We start from the raw sequence: 14,859 nt of genomic DNA, 5'->3' as shown, positions 1-14,859 counted from the left end.
ACAAATTATTGTGAGGTAAGTGGGAATGAAGTTGAATAGCTACTGTTTTTTCAAGAATTTTAGAGATAAAAGGTAAGTTAGAAATTGGACGGAAGTTATTGAAGTCAGTAGGCTCAGCACCAGGTCGTCAGTATTGGAGTTATGACAGAAGTTTTGAACGATGGAGGAACAGTTCCAGTGGTGAGAGAAGAGTAAATGAGAGACGAAATGAGGGGAACCAGAGAAGGGAGACAGGCCTAAACCAAATCTGAGGGCAGAGGGTCTAACTGACAGGTGGGTGACTTGGACTTACAGATAATATCTGAAATTTCTGAAAGGGTGGGAAGCTGAAAGGATGAAAATGTCAGAGTAGGGGAGTGGAGCTCAAATGAGTTCAAATGAGGTTGATCCAAGGTCCCAATGGATCCTCTGTATTTTTCATTAAAGAAGGACATAAGGGAATTACAGCGATTAGCTGAATAAAGATGGGATGGTAGAAAATCTGGGGGTTGGATAATATTGTTGAGTATCGAAAACAATGCCTTAGTATTACCCTTATCAGATGAAATTATATGGGAATAATAGTTGGATTTGGTATAAGCATTTGAATCCCTGTAGTATGATATATGGTCTTTGAACATCTCTTTGTGAACAGTGAGTCCAGTCTTTCTGTAAAGCCTCTCTAGTTGGCGACCTTTGGCTTTCAAAAGCCGAAGTTCAGATGTAAACCAGGGAGCAGAAATACAAAAAGAGACAGATCTGGTTTTTAATGGGGCAACAGAGTTAAGAATGTCATGAAGCCCAGAGTTATAATAGGAAACTAACTCTTCTGGGGTGGATATATTGGGAATGTCCATAAGGGAGTTAATGCTAGAAAAAAGTAAATCCATGCCATTCTCCTACATAGGCTTGAACATACTGTAGGCATAAGGGGGGTGACACTCTCTTGGTTTAAATCTTACCTGTCAGATCACTATCAGTATGTGAACCTAAATAGTGATTCCTCAGAACATGTCAAGGTCAGATACGGAGTGTCACAAGGTTCAGTTCTAACTCCCCTACTATTTTCACTATATGTTACCCTTAGGCTTAGTTATTCGTAAGCATGGAATTAGCTTTCATTGCTTTGCAGATGATATACAATTATATATATCAGCCAAACCAGAAGATAGACAGCAACTTCAGAGAATGGAAGAATGTTTAATGCATATCAAAAAGTGGATCTCAGACAACTTCCTCCAGCTGAACTTAGACAAGACTGAGGTACTTCTTACTGGCACTAAAGCCACCAGAAGTAAACTATCGGACATCACAGTCAATCTGGATGGACTACCTATTACACCAAGTACTGTTGTTAAAAACCTTGGTGTTATTCTAGACTCTGATCTTTTGTTTGATGTACATGCTTCTAACATTAGCCGTACCGCCTACTTTCACCTGCGTAATATTGCCAAGTTAAGAAACACGCTCTCCTTTCAAGGTGCAGAGAAATTGGTTCATGTGTTTATTACCTCCAGGCTCGATTACTTTAATGTCTTATTCTCCGGCTGTCCAAAGAGGTCATTAAATAAACTCCAGCTAGTCCAGAATGCAGCAACCAGAGTCCTCACCAAAACTAAAAAATGTGATCATATTACCCCAAATTTATCTTCACTGCACTGGCTGCCAGTTAGATTTCGTGTTAATTACAAAATACTGCTCTTAACCTAGCTTTAAATGGTCTTGCACTGCTGTATGTGAGTGACCTCATTTGCAACTACATTCTGAATCGTACGCTTAGATCACAAGATGCAGGTCTTCTATCCATACCCAGAATAAAGAACTTTACTTTTGGGGGAAGAGCATTTGCTCATAAAGCACCACAGCTATGGAATAAACTTCCAATTAGTGTTCGGAACTCAGACACAATCTCTGCATTTAAGTCAAGGCTTAAGACGTACCTCTTTAGCCAGTCTTTTGAATAGTTAAATCCCCTTTTCTAAGGTGAAGGGAAATCTGGAGATTCATAGTCATTTGATATTAAAGGTGAAAGGGGGGATTGGTGCTGTCGTCCTGCCACTCTCGCCGATCACTTAAGCTGTGGACGGCGGGTTGGCTTGACGCCAAAACCCCTGGAAACCCTCATGTCTGTGCTTCCTTCCAGGTCTCTCTTTTAGCCAGGCTGCCATAGTTACTCTAGTCCTGCCGGAGGTTAGGTTAGGTGTAGGGCAATAACTCTTCTCCATCTTCTCTTTTTCTGAGCTGATACTGAGCCGACTCTACACCATGTGAACCCGCACCTGGACTCCTGGAGAGAACAACATGAAACCAACTGGGACTTCATAACTATATGAACTCTAATGAATCTCAGTATAAATGCAGTTCCATGCTCCCCGGTGGCCCAGAGGAGGATGGGGTCTCCTTCCGAGCCTAGGTTCCTCTCAAGGTTTCTTCCTGCTAGAGGGAGTTTTTCCTTGCCACTGTCGTCTCAGGTTTGCTTGGTGGGGTTCTGGCCGGTTAAATGTAGTACTAAGTTAAGTGCTTCGTGACAATGACTGTTGTTAAAAGCACTATATAAATAAAATTGAATGGATGAATTGAATCTTGTAAAAGGGTTATTGTTATTGTCCATGTGTATATTAAAATCCCCCAACAATTATTATATTTGATGATAATGTAGATAAGTGAGTTATAAAAATAGCAAAGTCATTTCAAAAGTCAGCATTTGATTTAGGGGGATGGTAAACAGTTGCAGTGATGGTAGGAGTAGGTCCAGACACTTGGCATACAGTGGATTCAAAAGAGCCAAATGCCTGAACAGACACCGGCGAGACTCTCCATTTCTCATGCTAAATTATCGTGAGACCTCCTCCACAGCCGGAGCCACGGGGTTCAGAGATGTAAGCAAACCCCACAGGAGTAGATTCATTAAGCTGAGAAAAGTCATCAGGTAGTTGCCATGTTTCAGTTAGACACAACTGACTGTCGATCAAGAGCTACTGGATGAGATGTCCCTTGCTCTTAAGTGAGCGGATGTTTAACAGACCGAAGTTGACAGTTGAAGTTTCACGTAGAGTAGAAGTGTTAGTCGACCGAGCTTGGCTTGCTAGCACACTGTGGTCGACAGTCCTGCTGGAGTTATGTGGAGGATGATGGGAGCTGGATTAGATGGAGTTTATTGTTTTCGCGGGGTCAGTCCGGAAACCCCTGCGGGACCCACAGTGAATGTATTTCCGGCGAGGGCAGAAAGCGATGTCCGGATAAAGCTGCAGAATAGTCAGCAAATGCTCAGACAGGTGGAAACGCAGTTGGAGGAGCTCAGCTGCTGAATACTGGAGCAGACCCATCGCAGCTTGGAAAACAAGCGACAGTGGAGTCCAGATAAACACAAACCAGGTAAAAATGCAACTGATCCACATTGTGGGCAAGGACTCGGACAACTTAAATGTCCAGTGGGCAGATCTAGATCCAGGGAAGACTCAATAGCCCAAACAGAACAGGTGGGCTAAAACATCGGTCTTGCAAAAAAGTAAGATCAGTAAAAGCAGAAAAATAACTCTTCCAGTCGAGACCAAATGCACATAAAACAAATTACCAGAGTTAGAATTAGAAATCAAAGGTTAGAATTTACCGGCGAGCAGCAGCAATCAGTTTGCACCAGCATTCGCACAAGCAAGTCAGACTCATGCATAAAATTATGTGATACTAGTAAAAAAACAAATCAGTTGATTATATTGAACAAAAACGGGCTTCATACCTAGAGTTCCACACAACATTCCTCCATGGGTCTTTAAGGAGCTCTGGTCTCCTCTCCTGTTCCACCACAAGTTCAGTACTGCTGCCGCCTCCCATTTTCCAAACACCAACTTCCAGACCTGTTCAATGAATGCATTGTATTTTCCTCATCCATTTAAACGCAAATTACATTTAACAACAAATTATAAATGACATTTCTTTACCAGGTTGTTTAATCCAAAGTGACACAGGTTAGAAAGCATGATCAGCCACTCCTTGGTGAAACTAGGGTTAAGACTATTGCTTAAGGCTCCAGTGCGGAAAAACACTTAACCATCACAGGATCGGCAACCAGCCAATTACAGGCACAGAGTCCTAACTGGCTGAGTCACACACAGCCGCATTATCCATCGACATTGACCATTTCTACCAATGTGCAAATTTTCAAGAAGTGCTAGAACCAGGGGTGCTGCTAGAGAGTTTGGGCCCCATGAAAGCATCATTTCAGCCTCTCAACACAGACCAATCCAATTATGTTTGAAGATTTTTAGGGCCCCTGTCAGTCAGGGGCACTTGGAAACTCCCCCCCCCCCTCTTATGGCGCCCCTGGCCGGTATGGTGAGGACCAGTCTGCTTCTGCTACTTCTTCAGGTGAATTTTGCCAAGCTTGCTGGCACATATTAGTTGAATGATGTTTTTTTTAATTTTATTTACAGCAACATGTTCTTTCTTTGGGCTACTTATAATATATTACTACTAACCCCAATGGTTTGAGGAAATCGGAAACTCACAGGCCTCATACACCATCATTCAGCTGAACTTTTCACAAAATGACTAAACGTGAACAAGTTATGCGGTTTACTAGACATTGCACACATTTGAAGTATAGATATATTCAGGCCGGAGTTGCCAGTCAGGAGGCTCCGGAGAATTCCGGGTGGGCCACTAAAGCTTTGCGGTTACATTTCACAGGTTTTACAAATATTCACTCTCATTTCTTGTTTAGACTGTCTTGCTTCCACAAGAATAATAAGTTAACAACAGAAAAAAATTTTTAACCAGCTGAAACGACTCGACCACCCAGCATCCCTGCATTAAGAGTCCGTTAAGAGCTTGTTTGTTTCACCTCTTTCCAGCACAAGTTTTTGTCCATATATATAAATGTAAATAATAATAACAGCAATAATAATAATGCATTTATATCAGACCCAAGTAACATACAAATTTAGGAGGGGCCACAGGGGGGCCATGCATGTTGTCACAGTGACATTGTATTATATATTGATCATATTACTACTTCAAAAATTTAAATGTATTAAAAAAGACAGGTATCTGTCGCCTTATGTCTGATCGAGTAGCGACTGATTGCATTTACGTCAAGGTTCATAGTAAATTATATACACCAATCGAAAGACGACTAAAAGAGGATGTAGCAGGATGTTAATGGATGTATCACTTTTTATTCTAAACTGTTATGATTTTATATTTACATTATTATTTGCTGTAGAGTACTGAGTGTATATTATAGTACAGTAGCTACTGTCCTGGGTTTGACGTTAAACTGCATCCGGACCTGCGAGTGGATCTTCAACTTGCAGGGAAAAATTTTCGGAGGTTAGTGGTGGGACTGACACTCCAGTCATCATAAAACACTTCACAGCAGCTCAGTCTAAACAGACACGACACCCTTCTGTTCTCCACAGGCGTAGCTCCGCTGCAGCCGCCCACAGTTAGACTGCATGCATCATAAAGTGGATGGGGGAGCAAAGCCCTCGCGAGCCTCATCCCCGGGCGAGTCCAAACCTTCGGAGAGCTAATAGTGTCAGGCCTGTTGGGGATTGGGGCTGGTGTGGTGCTGGGGCGTCACCTGCTGCATGGCAGTACTTGGGTCCCAATTTGAGGCGGCCCACCCGGGTAGGTATGTAGAACGTCTTCTCAGGTAGCAAAATGATTCAGTACTAGATAACTAAAATTCATAGATAAATTGCAACTCCACATACAAATTAGATTTAAGTAGACTGAACATGAGTGCTATTGAATTCATTTAAAATAATTAATCCCAGTCTTCTAAAATTTGTTTAGTTTATATAACATAAAATTGAACTGTGAACTCAAAATGTACATCCGTTCTTAGATAATTTAACTTTGTGTACTTCCAACAATCCATCCAACAATATATTTTTAGTGTAGGTAGGTAGATAGGTGGAGAGGATGGAATAAATATTAATTAGAAATCACAAATAATTATTAATTAATATATTTATATAATGTAAGATTCCACGACCTTAAAAAATAGGCTTGATTTGATTAATGTAAGTTTTATTTAATACATACAACAAACGTTACGTAAGACCAGAAGGTAATTATTAAATTTCCTTATATTTAACATGTTATTTGTAAGGCTGGGTGAACTATGATACTGGCAAATATGGGTAGAGTCTGGCCTGGATCCAGTGATCTTTAACTGTTTTGGATCCGTCCTGCTGAGCAAGTGGACTCCGATCCAGACCAGTTATGTGGATCTGTTCCAGATCCTCCTGCCGGATCCGGCACCGAATCATTTCGCTATCTGGGTTGTCTCTCTGGCAAGATGTCCATCTTTCTCTACTGTCGGGGAAGCTTCGTAAAGTCCACATTTCAGTGGTGGCACTCTGAAGCATGCAGACCAGGAAGTGGCCAGATCTCTGTACGTGCGGATACCTGCTGTTGGTCTGGTCATTCTGAATGCTGCCATACTCAGGGTGTTGCTATTGCTAACGGCTCTTCCCTATGGTGTCTGACGTCACTCCTTTCAAGGAGCGTATCATGAGACTCAGGCTAAGGCCCTCCTTGGGTGTCTTATCTGTTGTCTCAGTGTTTGCTCTGACTACGGTGAGTGATGTCATGTTGAGGGGGACATTTTACTCGCAGCTTTGCTCGGTGATTGATGGGTGAAATCTTCAGGTTTGTCATATATTTTTGTTATATTTGTGTCCAAAAAAGCGACTTGCATACACAGATGCTGCTCATTGGGTTAAAATTGACCTGATAGTGTGTATGTATTGTTTCATAATATAGCATTGCCTCAATAGCAATGTAACAAGTAAGCTAGATGCTATAGACGTTTGCAGGACGATTTGTGTCAGTCGATATGTCTTGTCAATGTCGTAGCAGCTGCGTTACATCCATCCATCCATTATCTCCCGCTTAATCCGATGTTGGGTCGCGGGACAGCAGTCTCAGTAGGGAGGCCCAGACTTCCCTCTTCCCAGCCATTTCATCCAGCTCCTCTGGGCGGATCCCAAGGCGTTCCCAGGCCAGCCGAGAGACATAGTCCCTCCAGCGTGTCCTGGGCCTTCCCCGGGGCCTCCTCCCAGTGGGACATGCCCGGAATACCTCACCAGGGAGACGTCCAGGAAGCATCCTAATTATATGCCCGAGCCACCTCATCTGGCTCCTCTCAATGAGGAGCAGCGGCTCTACTCCGAGTCCCTCCCGAATGACTGAACTCCTCACCCTCTAATGGAGAGCCCAGCCACCCTGCGGAGGAAACTCATTTCGGCTGCTTGCACCCGCGATCTCGTTCTTTCGGTCACTACCCACAGCTCGTGACCATAGGTGAGGGTAGGAACGTAAATCGACTGTTAAATCAAGAGCTTTGCCTTTTGGCTCAGCTCTCTCTTCACCATGACAGACCGATGCACCGCCCGCATCACTGCTGACGCCGCACCGATCCGCCTGTCGATCTCTCGCTCCATCCTTCCCTCACCCATGAACAAGACCCCGAGATACTTAAATTCCTCCACTTGGGGAAGGACCTCCTCCCCGACCCGGAGAGAGCACTCCACCCTTTTCTGGTTGAGGACCATTGTCTCGGATTTGGAGGTGCTGATTCTCATCCCAGCTGCTTCACACTCGGCTGCAAACTGCTCCAGTGAGAGCCGAAGGTCACGGTCCAATGAGGCCAACAGAACCACATCATCTGCAAAAAGCAGAGACCTAATCCTGAGGTCATGCTCATCATTGAACTGCGGCCTAGGGTGTCCTGGTGCCAAGTGCATATATGGACACCCTTATGCCTGAACATGGTGTTCATTATGGACAATCCGTGACGAGCACAGAAGTCCAATAACAAAGCACCGCTCGGGCTCAGATTGGGGGGGCCATTCCTCCCAATCACGCCCCTCCAGTTCTCACTGTCGTTGCCCACGTGAGCATTGTGTCCCCCAGCAGAACAAGGGAGTCCCCAGGAGGAGCGCTCTCCAACACCCCTTCCAAGGACTCCAAAAAGGGTTGGTATTCTGAGCTGCCATTTGGCGCATAAGCAAAAGCAACAGTCAGGACCCGTCCCCCCACCCGAAGGCGAAGGGAGGCTACCCTCTCGTCCACTGCTACATTTGTGGTGAATATACGCTTGCTCCTCAAAGATGCTCAATGACTGCTCTTGTGAATAAAGCATATAATCTGTGCTTCGGCTGTAAAATCGGTGATCAAGACAAGGAATGACCGCCTCACATTTGTTGTGTGACATGTGTTGTCTGTCTGAGAGCCTGGCTCAGAGGCACTCGAAAGAAAATGTCGTTTGCTGTCCCGATGATATGGCGAGAACAGAAAGACCAGGTAACAGACTGTTACTTCTCTGGTTTCTCTGCCAAAAACATGAAGCCAATTGAATACCCTAATCTGCCTTCAGCAATGAGACCTGTGCCACATGACCACAGTCTTCCAATTCCGAAACCACCAGAGGAATGGATCTTAGATAAGCCAGATGAAGAAACTGCAATGCAGGAACTGGCAGGGACAATGATCCGGATTTTGAACCGTACTCATCAGGCGATCCACATCTCATAACACAGTCGGAATTAAATGACCTGGTCAGAGATTTGGATCTGTCAAAAGCAAAGCCGAATTGTTGGGTTCGGGACTGCAGGAATGCTGTCACCAGATACAAATATTTCTGCTGACTACTATTTAACACTGCAGTGTGATGCACCTGACATTGAATACAAATGAAAATCAAGAGCAATACATTTCTAACTATGGTAAACACAATAGCATATGTGAAACATAAATGCGATTAAATACGTTATTGCCAGTAAACAGTTAACTGTCTATTTCCTATGTGAAACAACAAAACCAAAACTATATTTGTGCATGCCCTCCAGGTACCTGTCACGATCAGCAAAAACTTTTCAGGAAGAAAAACTTAAAAAAAAATTGTTGTGCAGTGTAATCAATCTTAAGTAATAGATAAACTATTTAGCATAACAAAACTTTTGGAAAAGCCACCCCAGTTCAGCATACAATTATTTATTTCCATATGCTATTTATTATTTTTTTTCTTCTTGAAATATCAGAATACTGTAGCATCATTTATGAAAGTTCCCCCAGAACAAAGACAAAATTGGATGGGCACAGTTTCCTGAAACCTTCTTAACTGTCAGATTCCGCCCCTGTTGTCTCAGTCTTTTGTGTCCCTTCCCCGTTTGGCCAGCAGGCATCGCTGGCCATCCTGTCCCTCTTGTCAGTCTTTGTCTCCCTTGTTTTCTGTCAGCCGCATGGCTCAACATGTTGAGCATGTGACTGCTTGCAAATCCCTTTGTCATGTGTTCAAATCCTGCTTCCTCTGTGTTTGTATTTCATTCCCTAGTGTTTCATTTGTGTGAGTTTTTCTAGTTCCTGTGTCTGGTGATTTTGTAGTTGGTTTTGGTTTCGTTCCTTGTGCCCCTGCTTGTGTTCCTACCTGCCTAATTCCCCAGTGTTAGATTCTGTTTCCCTGTTCCTTGCTTAGTTTTTAGTTTCCCTGTTTTAGTTCCTTTGAGTTAATTAGTTTTCTTGTGTTTTCTCAGTCTGTTAATTAGCCTCATCTGTCCAGTGTTAGTCTTGTTACCCCTTAGTATTTTAGTCCCTTAATGCTACGTCGTTCATAAGTTCTACCTTAATTCTCTTACAGCTCCACTGTGTTTCCCGAAACATTTTTAATTAAGTATATCTTCTATGAAGATGGTCTGAGTCTCACTTAGCTGTCTCTTATCACTGTTATTGACTCATATTGCTCATTTAAAATAAGATTGAAATCATTAAGGGTACAGTTTCATAACCAAACATCACTTAATTAAAAAATGACTGGTCTATATGGTAACATTACTTTGTCTGATACATGACTACAATCTTCATTAGATTTCATCCTTGTGCTCTTTAGAGTCTTTGTAAGATGCTAAGAGTCACCGATATCAAGAAAGTGGGCCCTGGTCTTTGGCATAAAAATTCTGGGCTGAAAAGTAGTCCCACTCCGTGTCTGTATATCTTTGTGAACAACCTCACTTTTTCCAAATGGCCCACAAAAGCTGCCTCTTTACAGACAATTGTGAAAGTGAATTTAGGAGTTGATAGGTTTTTTTTACATCAGAATTTTTTAATCAAACAGATTACTGTGGCCACACCACAGCAAATATTGCAACAAATCTCATTTTAGAGTTGTCATACAGTCGTTGACTTAAAACGCTGTGCTATGAACATGAAGGCATATACACATTATCTTATAAACTGCCTTAAAGTAAAACACTTGACAAGTGGATTCTCCTGTTTTTCTATCTGGTATATTAAAATGAACTCTTTTTTCTTTCTGTTTACAAAGGAACAATATAAGTGTCACGCCCAGCTCGTCCGATCCTCGTGTGTGCCACGCCCCCTGATCATCCACGTGTGCTTCCCCGATCATGCCCAGCTGTTTCCTGTTATTTTCGGCTTGTCTTGTGTATTTAGTCCGCGTCTGAGTCCATCTTCCCCAGACTTGTCATTAATGTCAGTTGATGTCAGTTGATGTCAGTTGATGTCAGTTGATGTCAGTTGATGTCAGTTTGTCACCGTCTGCCCGTGCCGTGATGTCCCGAAGATCCTGCCTGCCCGCCTGGTCTTTCCCCGCTTCCTGCTCGCCCGTCCAATCCCCAAACCTAACAATAGGTACAGTGGATATTTAATAGTTAAAGAATTTCTAGAATTGAGCCTAAATTATAATATTGATACGGCTGCTGAAATCTTACTTCACATTTATGAGTTCCCTAGGAAGATCCCCTGAGAAGGTCGGTTACTGTTCATTCTAGCCAAAGGTGTTTCAATACACATTGTTGACTAGGACTTTTCACAAACCCAGTAAATTAACTATTTATGGAGTTTTTTTGCACGCTACTGAGATATATTCTATAGATATTTCAGTGTTTCCCCTACCATTATATTAGAGGGCGCCCTGTCCCCCCAAAGGCACCTCCCGCCTCCCTTGAAGGTCAAGTTAATTTTATTTTATTTACTATACAGTGCCAGATCACAACAGAAGTCATTTAAGGTTACCTTTCCTATAGAACAGGCCTATGCATTGTCACACACAGATGAGCACACTCTCTGGACCTGAATTACCCAACTCTGGTAATAATCCACTGAGAATTAAGAAAGGATAGGAGGAAGGGAGGCTGCAGCTTTCCAATGGCTAAAATGACCTGCTCATCTTCTATCTCAGACTTGTGAAATGCGAAATGCTATTTGTTAGACGTGGCGCTTTAGTTTCATTTTCGGAATACTTTGAGCCCCTTTTTGAATAGAGAGCTCCATCTAGTGTTGACATAAAAAAATTGCTAAATGTTCCAGAAGTGTCATTTTGTCCATCACTACGGTTTGGCACGTACGTGTTAGTTAAGTTCTGAAGATAAAGTATAGCCAGACGTTTCTGACTTCTCATATCAAGAGGCTCTAGAAATGTTCTTCCAGAAGCCCAGGAAGATGCACCGCAGTGACAAAAGCTGCACACTTTGTGGGTAATTGTCATAAAAAGAAACGTTCTGATGTTTAGTTCAGTTGTTATATTGACTGCTGTCATTAAAAAAAACACATGAACCCCCCCCCCCCCCCCAAGCTGTATACTTAGGGAAAGCACTGTATTTGTCAGACAAAATCACTTTTTTCAGTTCTTATAGACGATTGTGAAAGTGAAAGAAGTTCAAAAGCATTTTAGTCACACAGACAACAGTGATAAACGGTAAAATATGAATACATTTGTGATTTACCAGTTATATAATTACTAGAATAAGTTCTTATATATTAATACAGAAATTGACATCTTCTGTACATCTGCATGAGTCTCCTGGGAATAACATGATTCGAGAACAAGAGTAACTAACAGTTAAAAATATATTAAAATATTTCCACAGACGGACAAAATGAACGAGTTATTAGGATTACTAGCCTACGGTTTGTACGGTATATTTGCCTTTTTCATTAAACAAACTCACCTTTTCCAAATGACCTTCGAAAGCTTCAGTTCTACAGACAATTGTAAAAATGAAAGTATGAGCTCACAGCGTTTTATATAGTCACAGATATTGGTGGCCACACCACAGTTCATGAATATTGAATATTGCAGCAATTCTCATTTCCAGCTTGCCGTACAATTAGTGACTTAAAATGCTGTACAACAGCCTAATGTAAACAGAAAAGCACTTACATGTCGTATAAATTGCTTAAAAGTGAAACAAATGTCAAATGGAATCTTCTTTTTGTAGTTGACATTTTAAAATAAACCGGTTTACGTTATGTAACCATAGTTAATGTACACATTATTCCACTGATTTTTGTTATATAGGACTGTTATACATTTTAATATAAAACTAATATATATATAAGTTTCATATTAAAACAGATCCTCCATCTGCTTCCCAGCCCCCCTCTTTTTATTCTCGTTGGCCCTCTGTCTAGCCTCCCCCACCTGTAACTATAGTAATTGGGTTTGGAGCTCTTTAAGGTCACTCCCCTCCTTCCTGCCTCGTCCTTGGCCCTCTGTAGGTGGTGTATCACATGCCTATCCCACATGTGGGAGTCCGCACCCGGTAAGTCTGGGTTGTTGAGGATCGCAGCCCACACCCCCTCTGGAACCCCCTCCATTCTCGCTGCACCCCCTCCTGTCCGGGGTGACACCCGGTTCGCCGTCCAATCCTCCTTACACTTATCCAGGTATTCCCTGGGGTGCAGGGTTTTATCCCACGCCAGCTTTGGGACGCCTGCTCCAGTTGGAGGAGGAAACATTTCTCTCATGGCGTTCCCAATGTGTAGTACTACGGCTGTCAAGCTAATGCCATCAGGATGCGTCAGTGTTCCTGCCCTCTCTTCCACCTCCAGCAATGAGTGTTTAGTCAGACATCTGGCTCCCACTGCCCGGAAATCTCCCAATGCCAACATGGTCCCCTGAGTGAGCTGGTCTAGCTTATCCATCCACTGTCCTCCTCCTTCTGCTGGGGGCGGCATTTTATCAGCCAGTGCCTGCACGTCTCCTATCGGGAAGGGTCTATATTTATCCTGCATCTGGCCCGTCCCTCTTAGCAGAGGTAGTTGATGCTTTGGGGGCCTTGAGACCTTGTAATGACACTCCCCCTTACTCTCTCCCTCTTCATCGAGGGCAAAGCCCTGAGCCCTCACCCTTTCCTCTAAGAGTGAGGTTTCCCGTTGTAGTGCTGCCTCTATTTCGGCCATCCGCTCCTCTACCTGGTCTGCGAGGGCCCTGCGAGCCCTGTCCTCTGGGTCGTCCTTCCATACCCCCGAAACGTGACCCCACATTTTCACCTTTTTACCCTCCTCTAGTTTCCCTGTGTTGGTCCCTGCCCGCTGACCAGGCGAATCTACTCCCCCTTGTTCCTCTAACTGCTCCCTCCTTAATCGAGCTGCAAACGCCACCTGGTCCTGTCTGCCTTCCGCCCCCGCCGCTTTTTGCTTTTTCCTTTTCTCCTCCCTGCTTGCCTGTCTCTCCTTGGGTTCCCTACACTCTGTATCTACGTTCGAGTCCGCCTGCGATCTCCCACCTAATCCGGCGTCTGAGGGAGTCCAGGTCTCCCCCCCAGCCGGATGCCCCCCTTGTACATTTATCGCCCCGGACGTAACTGTGATCATAGGGCACATATGGGCAGGCGGGGCAGAAGGGGCGACCTTTTTACACGTATAGGCAGAGGGTCTGTCTCCCTCTCTCGGTTCCCCCTTCTCGGGTTCCGGCTGGCCCTCTCCTCTGCTCTGACCCTCACGATGTAAATGATCTGTTCCCTGCCTAAACAGGGCCAATTTCGCCCTCGGTCCCTGACCCCTGGGTCTCTAACCCAAAATAATTACCTCAGAATCCTGGGTCCCTGACCCCTGGGCCTCTAACCCAAAATAATTACCTCAGAATCCAGGGTCCCTGACCCCTGGGCCTCTAACCCAAAATAATTACCTCAGAATCCTGGGTCCCTGACCCCTGGGCCTCTAACCCAAAATAATTACCTCAGAATCCGGGGTCCCTGACCCTGGGCCTCTGACCCAACCTTTACCGGGACTCCCACCCGGTAACCTGTAGAATTCGGGGGTCCTGAATTCCCCGGGACTCTAACCCAGCTCACTGGGACTCTAACCCAGTGCTTCTATTTGCTCGTCAGCGAATAGTGGGGCTGCCACACCAAGGACACCACAGTGGGACTCCAACCCAGCCTTAATATTCTTTTACCTACCCTCATTCGCCGCCTCAATGTACTGACGGCCGTGATGGACACTTCGGACTACTTTATTTACTATAGCCATATATGCAGATTTTGATATAACAGGCTCTGCTTACCTTTTGTTAGTGGCGCCTGCAGCCTTCCGTGCCCATTCAGGTCTCGTCTGGTATTTGCCGAATGCCGACCTCTATCTCGATCCCGAGCCCCCAGATTGTTGGAGTTCGCCGTCTCCACCGGGTCCGTGGATGAGAAGAGATCACCCGGGGCCATTCTACAAGCAGCCCCCGCCCCTGTCCATACTTTTCCACTTTCAGGCAATTTCGTCTTATCTGGTGCAACATGTTGTTCTGTATGTTCCTAGTTATTGCGTCACCCCTATATCATTTGCCTAGCGACTGTCACCGCAGCCTGCGTGAATAGATTAACTTTGGTGTGCAGAGAGCTTCCCTATATGTCCTTAGTCCCCTGCAGATATCGCTCTCCACAGAGGTGTGTCAAGAAATCATTTTAATAAATTAAGCAAGATCATATATATTAATTATCATGTCATATACATGCACTGTTAATTGTAGCTATTTTGTTTGTCTGGTACAGAAAACATCTGTGTATTACATGCTGTTGATCTTTGAATAAAAATACATACATGTCATGCCCCGATCGTCCGCTCCTCCCGTGTGCCACG

The 14,859-nt window shown here is 44.0% G+C and overlaps 1 protein-coding gene across 1 annotated transcript in view; it reads right to left on the bottom strand.

Moving 5' to 3' along the window:
- Positions 1-14,479, bottom strand: part of LOC125722273 (uncharacterized) — a 45,950-nt gene extending 31,471 nt beyond the window's left edge. The window contains exons 1-2 of the mRNA XM_048998473.1: positions 14,294-14,479; positions 3,716-3,833 (exon numbers count right to left, since the gene is read on the bottom strand). Coding sequence (XP_048854430.1) covers positions 3,716-3,833; positions 14,294-14,447 — 272 coding nt within the window. The 5' untranslated portion in view covers positions 14,448-14,479. The remainder of the gene's footprint in view (positions 1-3,715; positions 3,834-14,293) is intronic.
- Between the last annotated feature and the right edge of the window lie 380 nt (positions 14,480-14,859).

The sequence above is a fragment of the Brienomyrus brachyistius genome, unplaced genomic scaffold, assembly GCF_023856365.1.
Source record: "Brienomyrus brachyistius isolate T26 unplaced genomic scaffold, BBRACH_0.4 scaffold37, whole genome shotgun sequence".
Lineage (NCBI taxonomy): Eukaryota > Metazoa > Chordata > Actinopteri > Osteoglossiformes > Mormyridae > Brienomyrus > Brienomyrus brachyistius.
Note: the sequence above shows the minus strand (reverse complement) of the source record. Positions and strands in the feature narration are given on the sequence as shown.